We start from the raw sequence: 27888 nt of genomic DNA, 5'->3' as shown, positions 1-27888 counted from the left end.
ATATAAGAGAATGCATATATAGGCCAAAATCCAACATTATATGAATAGCCTATTATAAAAATAGTATAAACATATTTTTACTATTATAGAAAAGAGACAAAATAAACAATTCTCATCATTTTTAGTTTAGTATTATTTATATAGGGATACTATTAGCATTATATTATTTATTCATATTTAAAATTAGCTTTTATTTTGATATTTAATTATTTATTTTTTTCGTTAGTTTTAGTAATTGTAAATTTAGTATTTGTAAATTATCCCCCCCAAATTATTTCATATATTTTAATAAATTATTTTTTATTTACAAAGTCAACAAGTTTCATTTAAGTATATGACTTAACGTATACGGTACTTTTAAAAAAAAAAAATTTAAAGACTCATTTTTTGAGTTATTATCTATGGTTATTTTAGACTAAATAAAAGCTAAGCTTATGTGACAACTGTTACTAGTTTATGTAAAATAAAAGTTTGAACATGTTTTCTGGGCTAATATTTGTTAATACATGATTAAATTTAGATTTGATAATTTGCACTTCTAAATTTTGTCTTTTGAATATACTCAATGGCTATAACAACTCTTTTTTTTCTCAGAAATTGGATGGAAAAAAATCGATTTAATGTCATTGGCATCATTGGTTAAGACCATATTTTAAGGTGAAAGATGCACCGTGAAACATGAAAAGTACATTTAAGAACATTTATTTTCGCATTCAGTATTGAGTACAGCTTAAGTGCAAATAGTTAAGAGTCAATGGCTAAAAGATGAACAACACTTAACAGTACAAAGATTGACAGATTCTAGCTGGCAATCACTCACAGAAGCTTCCTTCTCCTCCCTCTCTTTTGTTTAGTATCATTTTCAGGAACAAAAGGATAAATGACATCACAAAAAAAAAACAAAAAAACATGAATCTCTGTAGTGGAGTCCTACGAAAAAGAAACTGTAATACTGTAATGCTATAGTGAGCTGACCATATCTAATCAGAACATTGCTAAATAGTTGCGTTTGTGCCCATATACCATGAACCTCTGCAGATCCATGTGTCTAGCTGACAATGACGATTACTGCATGTTAACAATGTTTACAGCCCCCACCCAACGCCCTAGACACAAAGAAGCTTGTTTTGTTTTTTTTCAAGAAGAGAGTGTCACTGGAGAGCAATAAAGCTGGAGATCCTTCACATACTACAGAAATTTTCAGCACAGCTGAGAAAGCACATAAACCTCAAAGATAAAAAGAGAATTCATCAGCACTTAAGACTCTTGACTTCATGCACTTTATGAGCAACACATAAAACAAAAATCACATCTAGTCTTTTTGTCGGATTTGAATAATATGTTTCATGGTTACTTCTACAATTCATCAAGTAGTTGTACTTCTGACTAGATCCTGAATTGAGAAACAGCACGCTTAACTTTTTTTTCTTCATTTTTTCTATGATTACAAGGTGAGGATGGGACTTCTCCTGCACAGCTTTGTCATGGCTCTAGACTTCACAATGTGTACAAAGTAGAACTATGTTCCAGTGATGTTTATTTCTGATATGTGTGTGTTTGTGTATGTGTGTGTGTACAAAGAGGAACCCTTGATCATCATTCAGCTCTCCCTGCAATGGGTCGGTCTGGGGCTCAGAACCTCCTCCAAAAGGGGCCTATTCAGCCTTTCGTTTGGCACCAGGAATCTTCTCCTGGATCCTGTGCAAACAAAAACACAATTATATCACTGTATATTATATTCAGTATGACTTTTTGATTGATCAAAAGTGAAAGTAATGATGTATAATGTTACAAAACATTTCTATAATGCTTAAAGGGAGTACTTACTTTCCTACCACAGAGTTGACTTGGGTCCTTATTAGGTCCAGATACTGATCTATCTGTGCCTAGAGAGAAAGATTAAAAAAGTGAGTCATTGTAGTCATGGTGCTTATGAATTATACATGACGCTGTAGTCATGGTGACAAAGGTGTTTTTCTGACCTGGTATTTCTCGTAGACCACGGGCATGGAGAACATGGACACCACCACTGAAGCAAGATGCAAGGTAAATGTTAAAATGCAGAAGAGTGCATGATGAGTAAACACAGTAGTCTGTCATTTAAATCAAAGGTGTAACACCACTTTTTGCCAGGATCGATATTGTCCCCACCACTTTTTTGAAACATCTCACTGGACAAATATGCAAACGCAATACCTAATGCAAATGAAACATGTCAAGTTGAAGACAATTGGTCTTAAATAAGAGGCAATTTGGCGCTGGAATGTGTTTTTGAAATGATGCAGAGTGTTTGTTGCCACTGTTATCAGCAGCGGAACGTTCTCTTTGGGCTCGAGACCAGTCTTCACCCAGACGAGCGTTTTAATCTCTCTGTTCTTTCTGGTGAAATCACAAATGCACACAAATGTGTCCGAGCTCGAGATATAAAATCCCAGATGAACATCTTTTGATTTTAATTAAGAAAAATTAACCTATACAAGAGCGGATTAACCCGGGAACTACTTCTGACAAGATTAACAAAGGTTCTATCACCAGACCATTTGGGAACAAGAATGCTTGCGGACAATTGCGAATCTATGTATTTATTCACTAACATGAAGAATCTCGGGACTAACAATATATTGTATTATAGTAGGTTTAAAAATGAAACTATTGAGTTCTATGTCGATATATTAAACTATCGAAATACATTTCTAGACATCGTAATGTTCTTTTTTTACCAAACATTTACCATATCTGATATAGCATTGTATTAGCAACTCCCCTCACACATTCTTCTGTCTCACCCATTTTTGTTTCAAATTACAAATACATATGGAACTGAATAAACTGCTCACCCATAATAAGAAGAGTGAGACCATTGAAGAGGGCACCCACATAGGTCAGCAACCACATCAGCACTGCAAACTTGAGGCAAACAAAAACAACTAGCAGTTAAAACACACACGTACTGCATATGGTTTATGAATGCATCATAAACCATGTGATTTAGGGATCACATGGTTTATGATGCATTTCTGTGGCAGTAACAAAAGCATTATACACTCATATCGCAAGAATAAACCAATAAGGTGATAAACTGCTCTAATATTCTGTATACTAACTCTAGATTTCCTGAAAAAAACTTAAAAACCTAACTTGAAATTGTAAAATGAACATTCATATTCACTACTGGTTTAAAGTTTGAGGTCAGTACGATTCTTTTTTTCTAACAAGTAATTTTGGATGTATTAAATTGATCAAAAGTGACTGTAAAAACTAAAAAGTAATGTATACATTACATAAAAAATGCTGTTCTTTTGAACTTTCTATTCATCAAAGAATCCTAAAAAAACATCAGTGTTTCCACAAAAATATTAAGCAGAAATTTTTTTTTCCATAGAGCCCCTAATTTGACATGGTGATGAAAACAATTACGAGTCACAAAAAATAAAATAAAAAAAAATTAGATGTCAATGCTTTTGCGTTCGCTCACAAAATGTTTGCGGTCCTTGAGAAACTTAGCGTTAGCTTGTAAAACGTGTACGTTCCCACGAGAAACTTTTGAAACTCAAGAAGTTTTGCAAGGGACCGCAATGTTTCTTGGGGGAACAAAAAAGTTTTGTACGCAAATGCAAAAGCTTTGAAATCTATTTCTTCCCCCCATAATATATATTTTTCATCACCATGTCCTTTTAGGGGCTCCGTAGTTTTCAATATTGATAATGAAAATAAATGTTTTATAGATCAGCAAATTAGCATATTAGAAGGTTTTCGTAAGGATCATGTGACACTGAAGACTGGAGTAATGATGCTGAAAATTCAGCTTCGCCATCATAAATTACATTTTAAATTGTACAAATCTTTCTGTTTTTACTGTATTTATTATTATGAAATAAAAGCAGCCTGAGTGAGCCTAAGAGACTTGAACTTTGTGCAGTGTAAGCAAAAAGTTCACATCCTGATCACGTCCCATAATTTCTGTGCTTTCCTATCAAGTATAAATTTCAGAAAAAAAGTCAAAATCTGTCACTTGAAAGATAACTTTACAATCCTGGTGTATATTAAACTGTCCGAATGATCACCTTTAGTGAGTCCACCAGATCCTGCACCAGGAACAGTCTGCGCAGTTCTTTCAGTGAACTGTTGATATAATACTGGATATTTTCTGCATACTTCTGCATCTGATCATGGGACAGTGACATCTCCACATCCAGATAAGCTCTGCATCCAGGTGATAAAAACATTGTTAGTAACTTAATGTGCTACACAAGCAGGCACGCACGCATGCACACGCGTCTTACTTGAAGGGATGTCCCTCGTCTGTTTTCTGCACAGCCTGCAGCACGGACTTGTAGACCCTGAAGCTGATGGTGGCGGAGAGGGCAGCCAGGGCCAGATAGGCCACCACGCTGACCACACTGAACTGCGTCAGGGAGAAAAGCAGCAGCAGTAAACTGCCAAACACCAGCCCACTCTGCTTCAGGTTCCTCCAGTACAGCAGCTCCATCGCTGGATAGGAAGAGAGAGAGAAAAAGAAGATCAAAATCATGCACTTTTGGGATTGGTGGTGGTGGTTTACAGTATGCCACAAATCTGATTGTCATTGATTGAGGATCCTCAATTCAGCATTTAAGACCTACGGTGATGTAACCACAAGTGAATCACTCTGCACCAGCGCTGAGTCAGTGATAACACAATTAGAAAGGATTACACAAACAAAGAGGAGTATTTCAAAAAAAAAAAAAAATGCCTGGATTCAGTCCGCAGAATGAGTCGGAATACGTGTATGTCCCTGCTTCACAATATGCCAAAAGATGCATGTCAAAAAAGAAAGGATGTCTGAACAGCCATTAGTTGGCAAACAATCCATAAGGCCACGGGAGTTCACCCAAAGTTCACCCAAAAATGACATTTCTGAAACGGCTAGATTTGAATTTTGCTCTAAAAGTAAACAAATTAAACTATCAGTTTCTTCAGTTTTTGAAGCCTTGAGACCTCAAACTTAAAACTTTCTTGCAGTCATTTTTTTAAATGAGCATAATAATATGTATAAAGTAATAATGTAACCAGTAAGTTCCTACAAATCCTTAATAAACTATTCGTTTTCAGTTAATTCATTGTCATCTCTAATATTAATACTAGGCCATATACAAATAGTAAGTTCTTCATTAATTGTAATGAACAGAACTATTATTGTTTAATTAGCTCGTAGTAAAGGAAATGTTAATTGGTTATAAGGAGTAAATAGTTCTCACTTTAGATTAGGTTGAAGAAAATGGGACATTAATTGCATTCATATTCAGTGTTCCTTAAAATGTTTACAAATACATAAAACACACACACACACACACAGCATATGTTGTTTACGGGAACGCTCCGTAGGTGTAATTGTTTTTATACTGTACAAACTGTATATTCTATCCCCTTACACTATCCCAGACAGTTTGGTGCATATACACTGATATTTATACACTGATTTCAAAAATGTGGTTTCATTGATTTGGAATATGTAATTGCCATGCCAATAAATAAGTGCGGCAAATGATTCTGTTATTAATCCATTTTTTACATAGTCATATAGCATCAATCCACTGTTTCACACCCATTCCAAAGCTCTACTCACTGCCTTTTGTTTTTCACCCAATTTAAGACGATGCGAGACTGAACTCAAGAGATTCAAAATTAGGCACTTTATCTAGATTACAATTACAACCTAGCAGAAGTTCGCTCTAATCACAGATATGTGTCTGAGCTAAATGGAGCTTCATGGTCTAGACAGAGTCCTGCGATCATGTCCTTGGATGTACACTACAGTATGCCTGTCATACTCAGTGCCATTAAGAGCCTTATTTTTGGCTGTGCTGAATTAGAGCTTCTCCTAAACTAGCGCTACGGATCTCCACAAGAGCATCACGCTCAGTGGGATTCTTTGTTTGAGTTATGAAGGTGTGGCAGACACCCCTTTTTGCAATATACAAGGATTCCTGCATCATGTATAATTCATAAGCATATCATTATACTGCTCATTATAGTCAATGATCAATATAATGTCCTATTCTATTTATCAGAAGTGAATAAAAAAACATAGGTCTTCATTAAACCAAGGCAGTGTATTTCCTCTATTTTTTTTTTCGGTAGAAATCAAAAAACAATAGGACACTTGCTCATTTACGCCCACTTTTTTCCCATCATGCACTGACACAGGCTTGTTTAAGGGGTCATTACGGTGAGCTTCGTATAAAATGTGTGGGCCGTGAAGTCGGCAGTTGAGCTCTGAGATGAAGGGAGCGCGGTCGCCACGGAAACTGGAAAGATGGGCGCAGTGAAGTGAGCAGGGATGCAGTTGCCATAGTGATGGAGCTGCTCCCCCTCTCCCCTCCCTCACAAAGCGCTGCCTGCCAGACAGAGTAATAAGGTACTGATGAAATGATGGGGGAGGGGAACAGGAGGTAACACTGGTATGACAGACACACAAGCAAAGACCCTCTTGCTAAAACAGCCCATTGCTGACAACAACATGCCCCCTCGTTCATGAAAGACCTTTGCTTTTTATTAATCTTAAGCACAACAGCAAACAACAGTCCGGTCCTTGAGGGCAAGAATGGCTAAATATAGCTATTGCTGTGTGACTGCACTGAAAATCTTTGATTTTTTCTTTTTATGATTTTCAGTTTTTCTTTCTTGCTGTCCAGTCTATACTTGAGAAGTATCTAAAAGTGTGTACTAAGACTAGTTTTATCCAGTATATAATATATCCAGTATACACTATAAAGTATTGGCAAATTGGCTTTTTTGTCTTGTTTTAAGGATGTTTGTGCTTAAAACAAATCTTAATATCTTACTCAGTTTTGCTTGTCGAATAAATGTATCTTGTTTTGATGTTTAGGTAATTGTACTGGGAAAAAATACTGGTTAAAAAGTATTTTTTATAATTATTTTACAATGTGGTAAATAATTTAAATTACATTAATGTAATATCTTATCCGATTTTGCTTCTCAAGTGTTCTTAAGTCTCAAGTCAAAAGTTCACAAGTCTTATGATGTTTAGGTATTTTACTGAGAAAAAAAACAAACAAATAAAATCTAAATAAATATATAAAAAACATTAGAAGAAATCTATTAAATGTTTTGAGTAAATTATATTTTGCTTCTTAACCTGGTTTTAGCATTTGCTGTGTGAACACACACACACAAAATAATGGACATGATTTGAAAAGGTTAAATGGTCCAGGAAAAAATAGTAACAATTATATTGTTTGCGGTCAAAAATGGCCGCATTGGAAATGAATGGGAGAGGAATTTCATCTATTAGAAACATTGTTCCTGCACACAAACAAATTCTTACTGAAACCAAAATTGAACTTCAAATTTGCAACACAGCTTGCTTAGATTTATGGATTTGATTTTCTTACCAGTTTAGAGAAAAATATGTTTTGGAAATTCTATATGTCATAAAATTTCTTTTTATTTTTGAGCATTTTTCATAACAATAATCCAAGTTCACTTCACTTCAGCAATAATCTGCCAAGAGTTGTTTTTAAAAAGAGACCAAACAAACTTTAGTCTGTGCTCCAAAGTATTCAAAATACATGAATCTGGTTATATAAGTTATACAAGTTATATATATATATATATATATATATATATATATAAGTTGGAATTTTCAGGTCCATGCTCAAAAAGTGAATAAATGGATTAAATAATCCACTCCATAAATATAATTTTGTACCATAAAATACTCCTAAAAAAGTAAAAATATTAAATGTAAAATATAGTTCAAAAATTTCATCGTTCAATTTCAATTTTGTCGTTTTTGACCGGTTTAAGTACATTAATCTTGTTATAAGGATGTTTAGATATTAAATACAGGACACTGACAAAGATTTTGTTTGTTACTTACAGAAACTTTTTAAGAAAAATGTAACAATTATCCCCTAAAATTAAGTTTGAGATGTAGCAGAACAGTGATCTAAATCCAACCAAAGTGGGATACAAATAAAAACACATGGTCAAACAAACCATCCTTGAATAAATAGTCACAAATAGAGAATGTGTTTAACACAAACAATGTATGTGGTTGCTTTAGGTTTCTGTATACTGCAAAAATATTTTCATAAATGCAGATTGGATCATTATTTTAGAGTCATGCTCCATTGTAGACACATAGCCTGCTTCTGACATCAGTGGATCATACTCTTACAACAAAGAGATCACTTCAGGCAGCCCATGACTAACATTATTACAAACTAGACACTGATCTGGATGACAACAATCTTGGCATGGGACAGCCAGATGCAGTAAGGCACCAGGCAAAGAACATTCCTCTACTATCAATAATGAAAAAGCCCCACAGACAGCCTCCAGATAAACATAAAAACGGCTTGGCATGGCAATACAGTAAAGAAAACATCACAGATGCCACACTGAGAAAAAGATAGAAACTAAAAATTCAGCCGTAATTAATGGCTCTGTTTAATCACTCCTCTAGACTGGTTCATCTTACTGCCCTTTATGGCACAGCATAAGGGCATACATGTATACCCTTACAATTGTAATACAGGTTAGACTTGAGATATTAGGCAAACTTAAGTGATGTAATATATATATTCTTGCTTAAGCATCTGATGGCTAGCATGATAAAACACTGCTGTATAAGATCCTGTCCCAAATGAAGCTTTAAGTCCTTGCAGTCCTCCTCCAAATCCACTTTACTGATTTAATGCTGTATGTTATTTGGTAGCAGAGCCTGCCTCAGAAAAGCTCCTTCTGAAACCTAAAATGTCAAAGTTGCTTTGAAATGATTTGTATTGTGAAAAGCGCTGTACTAATAAATGTGAATTGAAAATTTATCATAAATGATTTATCCATGCACATCATACTTTTTTTTTATTCATGTGCCCTCATAATCTTTAATCAAAATAACTTTCTCTCCCTCTCGCAGCAAATTTACGAATTTAAAGGGATAGAAATCCACATAATGTCATCATTTACATGCCAAACCAAGACATTATTTCCTTTGCAGAACATAAAAGAAGATCTTTTGAAAAAAATAAGTCATAAGTCATGAGACTTATATATGTATAAGTCAAGGCATGAGCATGAGTAAATGATGACAGAATTTTCATTTTTGAATGATCACTTTAAGCAGTGTTGCTAAGAGACAAAGCACCACACATACATCTTGAACAATGAGCTTCTATATTATTATGGGATATTCTGACCCACAGCAATGACTACAAACAACTGAAGAGTCAACAATAACCATCTTTCATGGATTGCACCACACATTGATTCGTCTTGTAATTTGACCAAAAAAAAGCGGGTGGGGGGTGGGGACCTTTGACCTACATAACACTAACAAAAATGGCTGCTATGTCCTCCAACATCATGTTCTGATCACAATATTAAAGTTGATATGGATCCAGGATCAGTGAGAACATGACACTGTATTAAGCCTGGCTGACAAATGCCTCTTATATCCTCTATTGAATAACCACTAGTGTTTACCACACCTTGAATTCTAGGTTCGATATTTCCAGAGTCGGACTATACATTCTTGACTAGAGATCAATTATTGGGAGAATGTGAACTGAAAAAAACCCAGAGGGGTTGAGTTTGGGAATGTATTCCAGTATTATCTGGTCAAATCTGTAGCGTTCCAAGTTTTGATCAATTAGAATAGTGCTAGAACTAACACATTTGCCAGTGAGAAGTGATCAAATCTGTTTTATGATTTGCAGTTAAAGTAATGGAAGAACTGGAAGATATCATTTTGGACTAGTACCAAGTGACCATCAGGACAGTAAAAGCCAATGTGGCCCCTCACTCCACAGATTTGACTAAACTGCATACTTGAGAAAAGACTGTGAGAAGAAACAGAACTGCTGACTAAAGAGAAGCCAGCACCTTTGCGGCGGTTTGACTTTATAGCACTGAATCGATACCTATAGGACACAGATATTAGCAATCCTGAGCCAACATGCACGACTATAGAAGATGGCAAAAGAACACAGTCCCTGTGCTGACACCGGCACTTCATCTTCATTACTGTAAACAATACAACTTTAACCATTTAGTTTTTAACCAGTTTTTAACATCATCATATCTGTTGTATTTTGGTAATGGCTTCGTGTTGCGGTGAGTTTTTTCAATTCTAAAGAGGCACTAAATCCCACTAAAGCTAAAATGATCTTAATTAAGGCAATAATTATAAATTATAAATAACAATGGAAACAACATATGGCAGACAAACATAGATAGATGTTGCTGTTCATGATACCTAATACATTAAATAATTAATTCTTTTGTTAAAATGTGTTTCCAAAAATGTGAAATATAAAAGGAACAAAGACTGAATGACATTAATATTTAGAAACACTCATAAAATACCTATTTATGTTTATAAGCCCTTGAGCTGCCAGCAATGCGAAATGCTCAATATATAAATAGCCACAACTAGAAACCCTCCCTCTTAAATTGTTCCAGTTTTCTTCCTGACGATAGTCTCTCTAACGTGATAGTCTAGGCATTGGATTGATTGAAGTGATGGATGCATAGATGTCTTGAAGTGGATAGCAAATAAATGACAGCAATAGCTCATTTTTATTATACACATAAAACACGTGCATATATATCTACTATCCATTCTTTGACAGAACAAGCAAAAAGAGGGGTTTACATTTAGGCAAACACCACAAGCTATATCCAGGTAGCCACACCCTATACCTCTCTCTTTCTTCCTTTCTTTATTTCGCTTTCTGCTCCCTATGCAGCCTGAAGGCCTTTATGATCAACACAGCAGATGTAAAAATGTAAAGAATCACACAAAACAGCTCTTTGTGGAACTATCCGCAATCTAAATGCCCATCTGACCTGAAAATTAGGCAGTCATGCACATCATTGGCAATTCATTCTAATCAAAAACATCCAGGGTATATGAATTCAGTAAGGATCCACTAAGTACAATAAGAAGGGGGTAGAAGAAGGGCGTGCCCAGCTGTCTCAAGCCCCCCCAGTCTGTCGCTCATATGCCCATGATGGCGGTGGCCTCGATGCGGAAAAAAATGCGAAAGTGTGCACGAGCATCTTCCAGAATCCCACATGCACCTGCCCCTAAGAAAATCCAGCAGCCCTAATAAATCAAGCCCTTTCTGTCCAGACATGCACATGCATCTTCTTCACCCCGGACCCCCTTTCCTCCACACGCACTCACAGTACCCTTGCTCTTCCAGTTGCTCCAGAAACCTTCAGTCTTGGTCGAGTCTGCGGCTGCCATGGTGCTGGCCTGCATGCTAGGCTGGGTGAGGGGAAGGACTGCGAATCGCTTTCTGCTAACGCTACTGCTACAGCCTCTCCGCTCCTCGCTCCGTATCTGTCGTTATCCCTCTCTCCGCTTCTCTCTCGCTCACCGGTTCACATTAGTGCATGAATGACCCATAGGAGGAGGGGAGGGCATGCAGGGATGGAGGGGAGGCGGATTAGGAGTTTATGGTGATAGTGCTGCCCACTGGTGGACGAACTGATTTTGTTGAAGGCAGACATTTGAGGGAGGTGCAAAGCGTAATGATTGACAATCACTACTGACAATCTTTTCTTCCTTATTCTGACATATATCCGAGATAAATGGCTTCATAAAAAAGAAAAAATGTAGGACGGGACATGATTTGTCCATCAGGAATTGACTGAATCATTGTGGTTTGATACTGTTGAGATATTAATGTGAGTGACAGGTTCTCCCGCCCTCATGCCAGTAAATGCATCATCAGAGAAGAGAACAGATTTTGTAACAAAAGGGAGGAAAAGTTATTTTGAATTGCACATGGATTGAGTGCACATGGATTAAAAAAGAGAAAATTTTGATTTCATAGTGCCTTTAAATGAAATCAAGAAAAATGTGTGTGGATATATATATATATATATATAGCTACCATTGGCTTTCATTGTATGTAAAAGAAAAAAGCAGCCTATTGCTAAACATCTCTTTTTGTGTTTTATGTTAGAAAGAAAATCATACTGGTTTGGAATGACATGAGGGTAAATAAATGACCATATTTTTTGGGTCACTGTTTATTTAAGAATGCAGACAGACACTAAAGTGGATGGATGAAATATTTGTTTTCCTCTCTCTTTCTCACTTTCAGTCTTTTAGATTAATCCCAACTAATCCTCTAGGAAAGATTGAAATCTGGTGGTAAACATTGCTGCGCACTATTTTTCTCATTCAGAGCAAAGGCTCATTCTGTACTCATAGCATCATATCTGATGAATTTCACTCCAGACTGCTATAACAGTGAGTGTGTGTGTGTGTGTGTGTGTGTGTGAGGAAGGAGACAAGCCTCATGAGATATGGAGAATGACTCGGCACTCTCGGTTAAAGGAAACAGGATGAGCTCACTCACAGGCAAGCGGACAGTCCTGTCCAGTGGTCAGGGAAGGACTTGCCATATGACATTTTCAGATGGGTAACACTGACGTATTGGCATTTTGTGTGTGTGTGTGTGTGTGTTTGATTTTTAACAATTTAATTCAATTGTTTAATATTTTCTCTCTTTTGCATCAACACTGGATTCATTTAATCAAGAATACATTAAAAACAGTATATTGTGAAATATTACAATTTAAACTAACACTGTAAAAAAAAATATTGTTGGTTTAACTTAAAAAAAGTAAGTAACCTGGTTAACTTAAAATTTTAAGTTGATTGAACTGGAAAAAGTGAGTTAATACAATGAAGGAGATTAATTTAATCGTCAAAACTCAAAATAATAAGTTATCTCAACTAAATAAATTATTTAAGTTGATTTGACAAAAGAAAAAATGTTGGGATAACAAATCTTGAAAATATTTTTTTTACAGTGTGTTTTCTATATGAATATAATTTATTACCGTGATGGCAAAGCTGAATTTTTAGCATCATTATGCCAGTCTTCAGTGTCACATGATCCTCAAAATTGTTGTACAATATTTGTTCTATATATTCATTCAGTTAGATCTTGCCTAAACTACTCTCTTTCTGCAACAACCATTGTAACAAATGGCTGAAAAAGTCATAAATAACAAAAAAAATCTCCTAATTTTTCACATTATGAATTCAATAAACCTTGTAATATTACCAATGAGCCATTTTTCTTTAAAATCTCAGACTATATAAAGTCCTAGCTATAAATCACTTAATCATGGTCTCTGATTCTAGTCATAGTGGCAGACTGTAATGAGACACTTCAATGCACAGAGAACATCCACCATGATCCCATATGTCATGCATAGTAAGAGATAACAATAACTGTACCTAATTAATTCATCATACAAAAGAACAGCACATCATTGTGAATTATGTATTATCTTTGACATCTTTAACTCAAAGGTTTAGCATTTAATGCAAGACCAAACAAAGGAAATTGGCACACGGTATGAATAATGTCTGCGCCTCAGCTTCCAGTAAACACACATCACACATGAAATGCCAGGGGTGTTTAAAAGGTAAATAACTGATAGAGGCAGAATGAAGCATAAGATCTAGAACTAGAAAGACACATAAATAACTGCTTAACTGTTTCACTGTACTTTGAATCTTACCGACCCCTAACTTTTGAACGTTAATGCACACACAGTGAACTAGCAAACAGGAACACATACAGGCAAGAAAACACATCATTTATGATGTGTTATAGAGATCAAAATCTATATTTTATACAAGTACACACTATGAAAATGCTTCACAACCCCTCTCCAGTCTATGGGCTGACAGCGAGACAATGACTGCACATGGTAAACTGAGCCCTCTGCTGGAAGAAATTAGCAGTGATACCCATCCTCAGTTTGTGTACATGCGGTTACAAAAGCCATCTTATTTCTAGAGGCTTCTGTGAGACACTAAGATCAAGAGAGGAGGGGGAAAGGGGGGTGCGGTCAGACACAGACTGTGGCACCATACCTAATTTGCAGACTGCCATAGACACACACACATACAATGGTCTCCAGGCAACAACAGTAAAGTCAGTCTGCTTTTACAATACAAACAGTTCTCCTTGATTAAGGGTGTTGTAAAGAGAAAAATAGACTGAAAAGCATCATATGAAACATTGCTAAGAATCGATTAAAAGACAAACATAAAATTCACTATATTATCAATTTCCAATTACATTAGCACTGCATGGCAGGATGATTTAGAGCTGTCTGCCATCCACCGTGATACATATGATAGTCTGAACCCCAAATGAAACGCATTTCATGGTCTTTTTATCTCACTGGGATCTGTGCAACGCCTTCCCATCCCACTGCAGTGTGGCTATGTAATCACAAGACGGCAGCACCCATTGTTCACAAACGTAGCAGACACCAGAACTGACCTGAACCACCTCTTCAAACAACAGTCCAGCCCAAAGCATTGAAGGCGTAATGACTTCAACAGATACAAACAAAATTCACTAATACACTGAAGTCAATAATTCATTATTTAAAGACAAAACTAACATTAATCATTAAACATTCATAAAAAATTTGAAAAAAATGTTAATTGTTACTTTAATAATTATATAAACAATAATTCATTTTTAAAGCAATATTGTTTTTTTGTTCGTTGATTGTTTTCACATCTGAAAGTCCGCACCAAGGTCTGAAACAAAGTTAATGTTTTGATACATTTTATACTTTCAGAAAGTTTTGGTTTGGTTTCACACTGCAATAACGCGAGCGCACTAAAGAACTTTACGTGACATACTTACATCCTGTCGTCATCATCTATGTGGGCTGCACCTTGTCCTTGACATTGATTGGTTTAGTAAATGGACGTCCGTCTGACGTCAGCGTGTTGTCAATTTGCTGGGTAACTTTGACAACATGAATGAACAGACGCATATTGTTACAACTTTATTGTTATTTTTATGGCATAATTACCTGGAGCACCAACTATACACAAGGCTAGTTCAAATTCGCCAAATGAACGTCCTCGTTGTGCGAACATTTTATCGTTGACAGCAGGAAAGGAGGAGAAGACTGCAAGTTGACTTCTCATTATGTCATCAGACCACACTTCAATTAAAAACCTCGCCTCCTCCTCTCCCCATGTGCTACATGGCTTATTTTTCCTGCCACCTTCTGTTTTTTGGGCTTTTTTGGGAACCACCAGAACTTCCTGCAAAAGGTCTGAAAGTCCGAACCATACATAAATGCTTTCACACTATAAACGAACCAAACCTTTTGTCAGTTTGATCCAGACCGACTTTTCGTTGGACCAAATTTTATCTGTTTGGTCCGGACCGTGGTCCAGGGGAGGTTTCACACCTTAATTTTGATTCGGACCAAATTGAAAAGTCAGAAAGTCCGGACCAAACAAGGTAGGTGTGAAAGGGCCCTAAGTCTATAAGTGGGATGAGTTCCAATCACTAAAAGAAATCTGTGGGTTTTACAAATTTTTCAGTTCCACACAAGATATTTCGACTGAGTTCTGCCGAACCCTGAAGACACAACAGCAGATGCTGGGATCATTCAGGTGTGAAATAAAATCTAAAACATTAGTCGCCTAATTAAAGACAAAGGGGACAATGTGAGAAATGTGTGTTGTAAAATTGATATAGGCTAATATTTCATGTGCATGACCTTCTAGTGGTCTGAAGATGATTAGAAATGTTATATCACACTGTGCTGTATTTTTCTGGAACGATGCTGTTGGATGATGATGGATCTTAGTGAAAAAGCAGAATTGACCCATGAAGTAAACAGTTGAGTAGGATTGCCTCTATGAAACCTGAGTCCATTGTATTACTTTGAGTATTCTCACACATCAGAGGTGTTGAGTCACACAAAAACCGTCATTATCCTAAATTTAGAAATAACATCTCTACCTTCATCTCTACCTGGCTAGATCAACACTAATTATATTTACATGTATTTTAATTGAGCTCCAGGCTTCATCTGTCTGTCCAATATGCAGTGAATGTTTTAAGCATTACATTCAAATCATCACCTCTGACTTTCAGGACATGCACACAATGCTAAGGATAATGGTAGATACTGAGTGACGCTGAGCTGCAATCACATTATCTACTATATCAGATAATCACATTATCTGTTAGTCCTTTAGACTTGTAAGATTTATGCTGGACTAAAGCACTTATATTACATTTTAAGTACACAAACTATTGTTTTAGTCTGATTAAAATTAAACTTTTAAAATGCAAGTGAATGTACTGATATCTGAGAGAGCCTGCATGTTACAGTAAATACTACTATTCATTTATATAATGTTAGGAAAGTATTAGCTGTAAACTGTCAGCTGACCTGTGTATGCCCAGGATTGAGGCATTGAAATGTGTTTTTTCCTGCTTTTAAAGCCAAAGGGAGTTTCCTCCTAGCAAGGTGAGGCCAATGAGTGTGAGTCAGTTTTTTATTTTAATTTAAGCGCATCACAGACTTCTGGCCTTAAAGTGACAGGTACATTTAAATTCACCCACCATTTACTCTCCCGCATTCAAAACCTGTATGATTTTCTTTTTTCAGTGGAGTACTATTTTGAGAAATAGTATTTTTTTGGTACAAACAGGGCTGTTACTAGGGTGAAAGGTGGTTACGAATTCAACTATGGTTACTAAAATTCTTCAAAATACTCCACCGAAGAGTAAAAGTCATACATGGCAGAATTATCTTTTTTTTGGTGAACTATTTCTTTAATTTAAAAATTATTTGCATTTAAAGAGTAATTTGTGTAGTTTTAAATTAAAAGATGCCATTAAAACACTCAATACTTGTCTACGTGCATTTTTTAGAAGATTTACTATGTCATATAAGCGCTAATAAGGTGATCCCATTAGCAAAATGTTTTGGACAAAAAGGTTTACATTATTTATTTTCAATAGTGTAGTGATGAACGAAGCAACAACAATAGCAATAACAACGATAAATGTGACCATACATTTAGTCTGACTGAAATTGTTCCAGTCTGTTTTTGCAAAGTTGAACTAACAGATCTACACATTGCAACTGTAGGTTGGCCTCGTCCAGCATCTAACACATTAATCCGACAACAATTGGCTTCACATTGTGCACTTGCTCCGAAAGACAGAGGTGATGATGTGCATTTATCCTTTAAATATTCGATTACGCATTGTGTCATGCATACTCAGATAGAAGATAGAAGTTCAACTATGCAAAACCCTCTGTAGCTCAATAGCTGTGCACTTAAATGCAATATGGTGACTGTCAGAACTTGTGTGTTGAGGTGACCATTAGTGATTTGGGAACGTGTTTACCTTTCTCCCTGGATAGACCCTGGAAGACAACAGGTGGTACAGTCGTTCTTCCAGAGCCCCTGCGGCCTTGACTGGAGCGCCTTCTTTCTTTCTGGTGTACCTCCCCAGCAGGATGCTCTACCTTCAGCTCTGGCAGGCTGGGACTGGGGGTTGTGCTGCTGGGTTTAGGCTTCTCTTCCATGGTGGATGCCTTCTCTTTAGGAGCGCTGGTTGGGGCTGGAACGGTCGGAGTAGGTGTAGTGGGAGTCATAATGGGTTCTTTAGTTGGATTAGTCAGGGTTGTGGGTTTTTTGACCAGCTGTGGGCTCTCCTTGAAGCCCTTTGTGGAGTTGTGGGTCCATTTTTTGGGACTTTCCTCTCCGCAGGACTCCAGAGCCAGTTCACTGTCCAGCTCTGCTTCACGTTCCTCCCTCAAGATGCTGTACTGCATAGTAGGGTTTGGGGGAAACACAGGAGTAGAAGACGGGACAGGCGCTGTAGCTGTGGTAGATGGAGAGGTGCTGGGACTCTTACTGAAGCTCATGTAGCCAGAGCTGGGAGCTTGTGGACTAGGCTCTTCAGACACCATCTCAATCTCAGAGTTGCCAGATTCTGCGCTGCTACCACCGACATCCTGGGAGGAAAGAGGCATGCTGGGTTTTGGAGGAGAAGTCTTCAATTCAATTGAAGAACCGTCTTGCTTGGAAGCAGGTTGAGAGGGTGAGGTGGGTGACGTTTGAGTCTTGTCTTGGAAGGAGCTCATTATTTTAGTTTCACCAGCCAGGATATTTGGTTCTGATGGAGAATCAGAGTCTTCTATAAAGAAAGAGAGGGAGAGAGAAAGGAGAGGGAGTGTTTTTAAAAAGGTAAGGTGTCTTGTAGCCCTCTTCTCTGCCAAGGCACCCAACAGTGTAAGCAAATGTGTGATATATTGTTAAAAATGTGTAATGTACAACATGTACTATACTTGGATAGTATATCTGAAGCCTTGGGAACTTTTGAAAGAAACAGTAGAGTACTCTGAAAATATTATCAATGGTTCTCACCAGTTTCCTTTGAATTTTATGTTGTAAAGATGCTCATTTGTCAATCACTTTAGATAAAAGCGAAGCTAAATTAATAAACTGAATCAAATGTATGAAAGTTCCCAGATTGACAAGTACACCTACAAAGGGCCATAAGGTCAGCTAGAAGAGGGAATTAACGATGGTGTAGTGGATACATTGCAGTGAAGTGCTTGTGTGGGATGATGATGCTTACCTGTAGGGGGTGTAGATGACTCAGGGCTTTCATCCTCTGCCTCTGAGAGGGTGACGGTGGGCACTCCCTCCAGCCCAAGACTCAGGATACTCTCATTCTCTGACACTGTAAATGTGGGGCTGTGTTGGACTGTGGTGGGCGATACAGATGTAGGAGGCGTTTCTGTCAGAGTGATCTTTACTGGACTGGCACTGCTGCCTGTACCTGGAGATCTATAGGGCTGATAATCTGACAGTTCCTCATCAGATGGTTCCTCCACATATGGGAAGGTCTGAGAGTCCAGAACTTCTGCAGAGCCAATGTCCTCCACATCCACTTCTGCCGGTGATGGGCTCTTCTCCAGTTTAGTGTACTGGGTGGGCTCCGAGAGGCCGCTCATCCTCCAGTCCTCCAGGGGGTGTTGTGAGCTACAGGAGTCCTCTTTATGGCTGATGTCCATGTAGTTGTAAGAAGAGTCAAACGCTTTCTCAGAGTCATGTATCTTGTGAGAGCTGTCAGTCGGGTCTGCACTGGATTTGATCTCGATGCTGGAGTCTGAGGTCAACGTGAGGGAATGGGATCCAGAAATGAAGTCATCAGTGCGAGATGTATGTTTGTCACCAGATCTGCCCGTGCTGCCAGAAAAGTAGGAGGGGTCTTCATGTGAGCCATAGCTTTGATTGGACAAGAGGAAGGTGTACAGGTCATCCCCATCATCAGTAGATTTCTTCTGGAAGTTTGAATCGGATTTATCTGTATGAGAAAAGAGGAGCATGAGCAAGAGTTTTAAATAACATATTTTAACATAGGGTAAACCATGTTTAAACAATGATTATTCTATAAAATTAGTGTCAAAATTCTGGAGAACAAACAATTTTGTGAAAGAATGCAAAATTCTTTCTTTTGATTATTATATTGTTAAATAAATGCAGAATCCCATGAGAACTGCACAACCGAGAGTCAGTTTGACCGCTATTGCATATTGACCGCTATTGCATATTGATAAAATATTTCAGGATCAGGTGTGTTTCCCTCCACACTACAGATGTGTAACTGAGGATAATCCCATGACTTGTGTAAATCCCCATGCTAACGTGACCCCACTCCATCAGAGATCCTGTACCTCTGTCTCTGTACTGCCCTACTTTCACTAGGAAAAATGACTCCATTGGGACTCTATTTTTAACCATATAGCTAAGAAGTGAGAAGATCTATAAAATAAAGTGCAGAGAGAGAAGAGAGACACTAATTCTTCAAAAACAAAAACCATATCAACTTATATTAATCAGTGTGAAATCAACATTAATATTTACTTTTTTTAGCACACCAGGGTGAACTAAATTGTCTAGCTTGTTTCACAGGAGTTTAAATATGTGGAAACACAAAGGCCAAATTCCCTTAATCATCACTCACAATGAGCAAAACCAAAGAATATAGTTCTGATGTGCATCAAAAGATTGTTGAGCATCACAAAATTGATAGTTCTCCCCATTTTGACCATCAGGGCAATAATTACAAAGTTCCAATCAACTAAAGATGTTACGAATCTGCCAGGAAGAGGATCTGTGTCTATATTGTTTTAATGTATGGTGAGGAGGAAAGTTTGATTGGCCAAAGATGGTCAGATGAAACTATAAACAGGGATAAAACAGGGATAAAACGTACCCCATGCCTATGGTTAAATGGAGGTGCATCTTGTTCAGATACATGGTTTTATGGATTCTAGCAAATACCAACAGATAAAAAATCAAAACCTGACTGCCTCGGCTAGAAATCTTACAATGGGCCATGGTTAGATATTCCATCAGGACAAGGATCCAAAACAAACATCAAAATCAACATGTCCCAGTCCCCTAAACTGAACCCTATAAAATGATTGGGGTGAACTGAAGAGAAGAAGCACCAACATGAACGTGTGAATCTGAAGGATTTTTAGAGATTCTGTGTGAAGGAATGGTCTCTGATCTCTTGTCAGGGGATCTCATCAGGCATTATAGAAGAAGACTTATCTTGGCAAAAGGAAGTTGCAAAACATATTTAATAACAGGGAGCCAATAATTATGGCCAGTGTGCTTTGGAGAAAACATAATGTGATTTACCCCACACTTTCAAATCTTTTACTTCAATGAAAAGTTCGATTTTTGTGATCAAAAGGACAAACAGCCATTTTTGATCATATTTACCAGGGGTGACATTAATTCTGATCACAACTGTATAACAATAGGGTCATCTTAGCAACTGTCACAGGAATGTCACAGAAATGTTTCCGTATGCGAGGGCCGATCTGTGTTCACACCACACATCTCACCTCCAACATTTAACAGTGTGCAAGCCATGACTCATCCTCTCAAAAACACTACAATTGCGAGAACATGCTTAAGTGCTGATCTTCCATTCAGTCACTGTTACTAAAATGTGTTTCATCTGCACAAAGACAATGCTTTGACAATGCAATGATTTTGAAAAACAGCATTTAAAATTAGTTTCTCCTACCAAAGCCCATTACACTGATCTCTGACCTGTATTTATACACAAGCATTCATATGTTTCTCTGTTCTAAACTAGTCAAGAGAGAGGAACTGATCTTTACGATACACTACCATTCAAAAGTGTAGGACAGTAACATTTGTTTCATGTTTATTTTTTCATGTCTACTGCTTGCAAAAGCTCCATTTATTTGATCAAAGATACAGTAAAAACAGTAGAAAAATAATATTACAATTGAACTGTTTTCTATTCTGTAAATATATTAAAATGTAGACTTATTTGTCCCTCTGATGTCAAAAATGTATTTTCAGCATCATACTCCAGTCTTCAATGTCTCATGATGACACCCCCCCCCCCCCCCCCCTGCTGCAAGACTGCACAGTCAAAATCTGCTAAGGGGTAATAATGGAATAACAAAACATATATTTTTCACTATTATTTACAACGGGATCTGCATGTTTCATATATTTTATGTAATAATTTCCCAGTTGATCTCAAACATTAAGACAATATATTTTAAATACTTGTTTAATGGCATATTTTTATGAATGAAGGCCAGTATCTAGGCCAGATACTAATACAGCTACTGATGTCTCGATGAAAATGACCCCCAATTTGGCTCTCATATGCTGATGTAATATGTATTATAAACTTGACAGGTGATTTTTATAAAATGTATAGCTTGATCACTATCAAACTTTTAAAAGATAATAACAGAGAATAATAACATGTTGTGCAATTTTCCAAGATGATACATTTTTACATGATGTGTTACATTTGATTACCCGTTTTAGATTTTGACAATTTGAATTTTTAAATTACATATAATATTAAATACCAGGTTAAGCATAATTATTTTGATTTGGGCGGAACTATTCTCCTGACTGGCATTTGGCAAGAAGTGAATTTCTCTTTCCCTGAGCTGTGCAGCTCAGACCGTTTTAACTGCGCTTAGAAAGTAAGCTCAGTACATTGTGAGGACTTCCTTCCTGCAGTCTGAGCTATTTCTGTTTAGAGCCAGGTCTATCTCCACAGGAAGACACTGATTAAGCGACACATTTTTTGTTAATAAACAAGAGTGACAAAAAAGGACTGGGAGGTAAAGTGTGACAGGGGTTATGTTTCAAATCAACATAATTATTATGCCCCGCAATTACATCAGGATGCCACTGACGGGTTTGTGACATGTGATAAGGATTTGGAGCCAACTTCAATTCACTCCAGGGGCACTTTCACATAATTACTCTACGTGTAAGTATATCAACTGGATTTACTTCTACATCAGAACAGATACAGATGAGGATAGTTAAGTACCTCTCTTGAATCTGAAAATAAACTGCTGATGTCTGCAGGAATAATGGGATTATTAGAGTAAGGTTTTGTACATGTACATGTCCTACATTTTGTAGGACAAAGCAGAGTAATGTTTGTGGACTATCTTAATATTTAAGGAACAATATAGTAAATTACATAACATGTAATGCAAAATAAAGTGATCCAGACAACAGTGGTTTGAAACACCAGCAGCTTCTCAAGTCTGAGAAGTCTCAAGTCAAAGGAAGATATTTGGAAGAATGTTTTAATCAAACAGATCTCATTCCCCATAGTATGTATTTTTTCCTACTATGGGGAATGAGATCTGTTTGATTAAAATATTCTTCCAAATATATTCCTTTGTGTTCAGTAGAACAAACAAACACATAGAGGTTTGGAACAACATGAGGGTGAGTAATATACTGAGAGAATTTTCATTTTTGGGTGAACTAACCCATTAAAAGTGATCTCAACCAAACAATCAGGTTCATTTCATGTTAAAATCATGTAAAATGTTTGAACAGCTTAACAATGCACTCAAAATGTGATCTAATGACTAGTTATTAAAAGGGTATTTTCACATCCTTCAAGAGTCAGTATTGTGGTTCAATAAGCACTGGGTTAGGCTGCCATTCAGCTAATGAGAGATTCAGTCTGATGAGAAGGATTTTACCACAAGACTCAGATTTTTATCAGCTTGCCAATGTCAATCTGGTGATTCAGACACATGTTGTGTGACTCATTCATGAATCATGATGCATCTATAAATAAACTAACTTACAAGGTTTAAGATACTAATTTAAGTTAATTTATCAATGATATAGTCTATAACGGTTTAGATGCACAGATTAGGAGAATTTCCAACAGTGGCCACAAGAAACCTCACTGAACACTGAATTTATTGCAAAGTGAAAAATATTTAAAATGTCTTTTTGTTTGGTTGAACAAATAAGGAGATATTAGACTGTTCGTGCATCATTGATGATTTGATTTTTTTTTCCTTTCCAACTAATACCATTTCCCCATTAGCTGACTGTATTATAACTCATGGATACACAAGTGTTTATGGGATTTTTGTGTTGAGTGTTACCCAATAATAACCTCTCCATCTATCTGTGATACCCACAAGAAAGACTATTAACCTCACTCTCACTCACCAATCTACAGCATTAAGATCAAACAGGAAAAAAAAGCTAAAATTGAAAAGGAAAACATCTTTAGTTTCATGACAAAGATCTGGTTAAAGAAAATGGGAGCAAAGGTTCTCTAATTGGGCTCTTCAGCACTCATTGTTTTCTCCATTGTCTCATCTTCTTGTTTGCTCATCCTATAATAGCCTTTTTCTTTCTTTCATTCCCCTGCAAAGTCTTGTTTGGTGTAACACTGCAATTCCAAGCATTCTCCTGTTTTTTTCGAGCTTGGTTTCCTGTTTTTCTTGTGCCCCTATGACCCTGTTATTGTTTGGAATGATTACCCAATGTGTATGACCTTGACCTTTGTCTGTTTTCGACTACGATTTTGGATTACCCTTTAAATAAAACTGCATTTGGATCCTCAACCTCCAGAACGTGACAAAAGGAAACATCCTACCTCATATAGTAATTATCCTTACTTATGTCTTATATTTTCATCTGGTTGTAAAGACTATTTACAGACTGTGGCTTTATTGAAATGGAGCTCTATTTTATCTCGATAAAATAAAAACAATCTGAATTGCTCTGTCTTCACTTTATTTCTTTACAACCTAGCATAATGTCATATAGCTAACACAGAGTTTCGAGTTTCACAGGTCCAAGCCATGCAGTGAGATGTTCAAATTATGTCAAGTATTGATCTCTATGCAGTAAAGGACCTGTAAAGGTTACAAAATGTCTGATCTGAAAAGCAGCTGGGACACAATGGAATAATAACAACAGACAAAAATAGTTGAAGGAGGAAAAGTGTGAGTTATACAGCACCTCACAAACACGGTAAGCAGGTAGATAGGTCTCATTCATGACTTAATTTTAAAACAATTATAGGTATAGATTTATGGAGAATCAGAGGCCTCGGTTTTGTGATATTGGATGAATATTAGGCATATAATATTCAATAAATGTTTGATGTCATGGAGACAAAATGTCTTTCGCCTTGAGGATAAAGTCATACTAAATGCAAGTTTGTTTGTTTTTTGCAAGGATTGGGTTTAGGGGTAAGATTAGGGTTAGGGGATAGAGTATAAAATAATGTCTATGATGAGTCCCCATAAAACTGATGATGCTTTCTGATGTGTGAATTTGAATTTGAATTTATTGACAGGATAGCCCCTTGAGATGTAACATCTCATTTTCAAGGGGGTCCTAAAAACATAACCAATTTACAACACAGACAACATAAAACACAACAACATCACAAAACTACAAAAGAAAAGAAAAAGAACACTACAAAACGAAACCTTTTTGTATCTTTCTACCTTCCCAGGAAGTGCCACCCATACAAAAGTTTTGTTTGTTTGTTTTTTTTTCAAGTGAAAACATGGGTGGTTTTGTCAGAAGAACTGTTCTTTTAGAATCATAAACACTGAATTTTAGTCAACTAAAGCAGTCACTAAATTAACTGACTCATTTACTCATCAGCAATTGTGGTTTGTCCCACTCGAAATAAACAAGAGATTTAAAGCTCGTGAGATTTAAATCAATTGCTGACGGGTTGTTCATTGGACAATATTTGCCTACACATTAGCCTATTTTATTATAGTGGGTGATAATTCGGTTATTAGGTGTTTTACTTAAATGCCCAACCTCATTTTAGCAAAACATACTTCCACCCCATACAGAGCGATAAGCCAATGTATCTGCTACCTGATAACAAGGCCCCGGTCGACAAGTTAAGAAGTTAAGCACTAAGGTTGTTCAAAGCACTGCATAAAAGACGGTGTAGATCAAAATCCCAGTTACCTGTGGAAGAAGTCTCCATGACAACAGGGAGCGGTTGCCGGTCGCTTTCGGGATGGCTGGAAAACTGTTTCTCTTCACTTGACTCGTCCTCCCAGTCTCTCATCTGCCTCCCCTCTCCCAAGTCATCACGCCGGGCGGTAGTGGTACTCCCAAAGCGATCAATCTCCTCAAAATCATCCCCGTACCAGCTTCCCTCCGAACCTGTCTCCGGCTTCACAGACATTTGTAAGCGCGTGTATGTGCGATGCTTCTCAGAGAGACTCAGAGAGACGCGGTCACAGACGAAGGAGAAGCAAAAAAAAAAAAAAAAAAAAAAAACTCTTCGGATCAGACGCTGGGGTAACTAACTGTTATCAGAAGTGGTTTGGGCAGGCCGAGGACTCCAACAGGGGCTCAAGCTGCTGAAAATGTCTTGTTTAGTTCAGTGTTTCGGCGTTGACGTCACCGTGCCTCGAGCTCATAGTGTGGCTCGCGCAGTATTAAACACACAGAGCTGAAAATGGTCATAAAATAAAGCGACAACTGGTAATACAGTGACAAGGAATTGTTTACGCGAATAATCTCGCTCTTTAGATTAAATTTCGAATTAAATTCATTAAGAATATTGGGGCAACGACTGTGGATCTGGGCGCTGTTCTAAAAGTTACATTCGACTGTTATTGCGTTTAGTCATATGTCTTGTTCATTATTTAAGGAAATAGTGTCATCTAGTGGGTTCAGAGATATTCTGCAGTAGACTTTTTTTAGTAGGCCTAGTTAGACATATATTTCAGTAGTAGAGCACCCTGAATCTGACCCTATCTACCTACAAGCATTCAAATTCTGACCTGTAATAAAATTATACAATATTTTTTACATTGCCTCTGCCTACGTTGTTTTGATGTTAGCAAAAGGATTGCAATAATTGACAGTAAATCACAGGATCTTATGTTGAAGACCCATGAAATCCATTATGTGTTTATATGTTTACATGTGTTTGTTTATATGTCTACACTAATCTGGAATAAATTATCAGTGACAGTGTGGGAGTCTTTACAGTCTGTTTTTTTCTTTTCTTAGAATGTTCATATTTTTCATAACAAATAGACAAACTAAATAGACACTTACAATGAATAAACTCAGATTCTTTTTCCTTTGCTTACTTTTGTTTTGTATACTTGTCATAGTTGTTTGCAAACAGTGGAGTCTCTTGCACCATATAAATGCAATAATCCACAGTACTTTTTTCTGTTATAGTGGTAATGTGCAAAGATAATTTCTTTATTGTGGAAATAAAAGTGACTGACAAATAAATCTGCAAAAACAACCCCTTTCTGCTATTATTATTATTATGATGATGGCTATGACCGCTCCGTCAACATCTGTAACAGAACCATAATTATTGTAAGGTAAGAATAAGTTATTGTGTAATGTAGAAATAATAATGTAGCATACCCTTATACTATTAAGTGCTCATTTTAGTAATTACTCATTGTTGCTTGGAGCAATAGGCTATTTTCACCTTGCCTATAGCAGCAAGCCTGTTGCAAAGCCTGAGCTATCGGAGTGAATTGGCTTTTGTACTTGGAGTTCCTGCTTTGTCATTGCTGGTGGCTGCCACTTACTTTCTTTTTGTTGTTTATTTGGGTGATTAAAAGTTACATTAAACGTGTGACTGTTAAAGTCAGCTTTGTCATGTTCTTAGACCTCAGTGTCTAGCAGGGCCGGAAAGCCCGTAGCGTATGTATTTTGAAGCTGTATTTGTGTCTGATGGTGTGATATTGGTGATCTAAATAATAGTTAGAGCCAGCTTACAATTATTGAGATGCAAATTCTATCCTGTTTAAAGTTATACAAAAAAAAAACATTTTATGACAATGGATTGTTGAGATTTGACTGTTTACTGACTTGATGCATTATAGTACACTTTTCATAGTTGTTTATTTCTTTTTGATATATCATAATTTTATATTTATTTATATATGTTCTATAGGTTTTTTGTAAGGATTTATTATTTTTTACCTGTATAATAGGCTATGTGTGGCTTTTTAATCTAAAGAACATTTGTGCAGGTTCTTCATGGAAGAGCCATTAAAGATCCTTTCTTTTCTTATGAGCTTCTATTTCTTTTTATGAGAACATAAATGTAGGGTGGGACTTGATTTTGTCCGTCTGACATTTGATCGATGGAGGTTGTGGTTTGCTCTCACGCCAGGAAACATATCATCAGAGAAGAGATGTCATTGCATAAGGAGATCTTGTTTTGATAAGATTATGTGGACCACGTGAATTTAAAAAAAAAAAAGGTGTGCAAATAAATATTCCATAAAAAACAAGACTTGTCTATTTTAACTTCATGGTGACTTTAACACGTGTTTGTTTTATTATTTTTACCACAAGAGTAAAACGTTTGTAGAGATAGGTAAATAAGTAGGCTTAATATTTAATAGCAATAATATTTGAAAATAATTTTGTGCAATGCAATGTGCAATGCAATGTGCCTTGTATTTATGATCACTGTACATATATTCAAACTATATTCTAAATAATCAACTACAAAGCGAACTTTTATTTTGGCGTCATGTTGGAACCAGGAAATAACTTAGTAGGAAATGAATGACGTTTCATGAGTCGATTTTCATTGTAATAATTCGAAGGTAAATATGTTATTATATGGCCATTAGTAAAACCATATTACTATTTGTAAAAAATACTATTAATGCACA

At 36.6% G+C, this 27888-nt stretch overlaps 1 protein-coding gene across 3 annotated transcripts; it reads right to left on the bottom strand.

The window, feature by feature from the left end:
• Positions 1 to 1112: 1112 nt before the first annotated feature.
• Positions 1113 to 25455, bottom strand: rtn1b (reticulon 1b). 3 transcript variants are annotated; one of them, XM_039692499.2, is made up of 9 exons: positions 25184 to 25455; positions 18468 to 19199; positions 17229 to 18023; positions 4284 to 4491; positions 4065 to 4203; positions 2838 to 2907; positions 1983 to 2029; positions 1828 to 1886; positions 1113 to 1698 (listed from the first exon to the last, which is right to left on the bottom strand). In XM_039692499.2, the coding sequence occupies exons 1-9, from the start codon at positions 25404 to 25406 to the stop codon at positions 1656 to 1658; spliced, it is 2316 nt and encodes a 771-aa protein (XP_039548433.2). In that variant the 5' UTR covers positions 25407 to 25455; the 3' UTR covers positions 1113 to 1655. The 3 variants fall into 3 exon arrangements, with proteins under 3 accessions (XP_039548433.2, XP_088974684.1, XP_039548435.1); XM_089118558.1 differs by having other exon boundaries at positions 17229 to 18020; positions 25184 to 25453; XM_039692501.2 differs by lacking the exons at positions 17229 to 18023; positions 18468 to 19199; positions 25184 to 25455 and adding an exon at positions 11200 to 11389.
• Positions 25456 to 27888: the final 2433 nt, after the last annotated feature.

The sequence above is a fragment of the Pimephales promelas genome, chromosome 13 (assembly GCF_988280905.1).
Source record: "Pimephales promelas chromosome 13, fPimPro1.hap1.1, whole genome shotgun sequence".
Classification (NCBI taxonomy): domain Eukaryota; kingdom Metazoa; phylum Chordata; class Actinopteri; order Cypriniformes; family Leuciscidae; genus Pimephales; species Pimephales promelas.
This window is presented reverse-complemented; position numbering and strand designations above follow the sequence as displayed.

Bases quoted from the DNA above. Each gene is read 5' to 3' on its own strand.
- rtn1b (XM_039692499.2), bottom strand. From the start codon at position 25,406: ATGTCTGTGAAGCCGGAGACAGGTTCGGAGGGAAGCTGGTACGGGGAT. The intron at 2,908-4,064 runs GTGATCATTCGG...GTTTGCCTCAAG, and splicing joins ATCTGGTGGACTCACTAAAG to TTTGCAGTGCTGATGTGGTT. The intron at 1,887-1,982 runs GTCAGAAAAACA...CTTTCTCTCTAG, and splicing joins TGGTCTACGAGAAATACCAG to GCACAGATAGATCAGTATCT.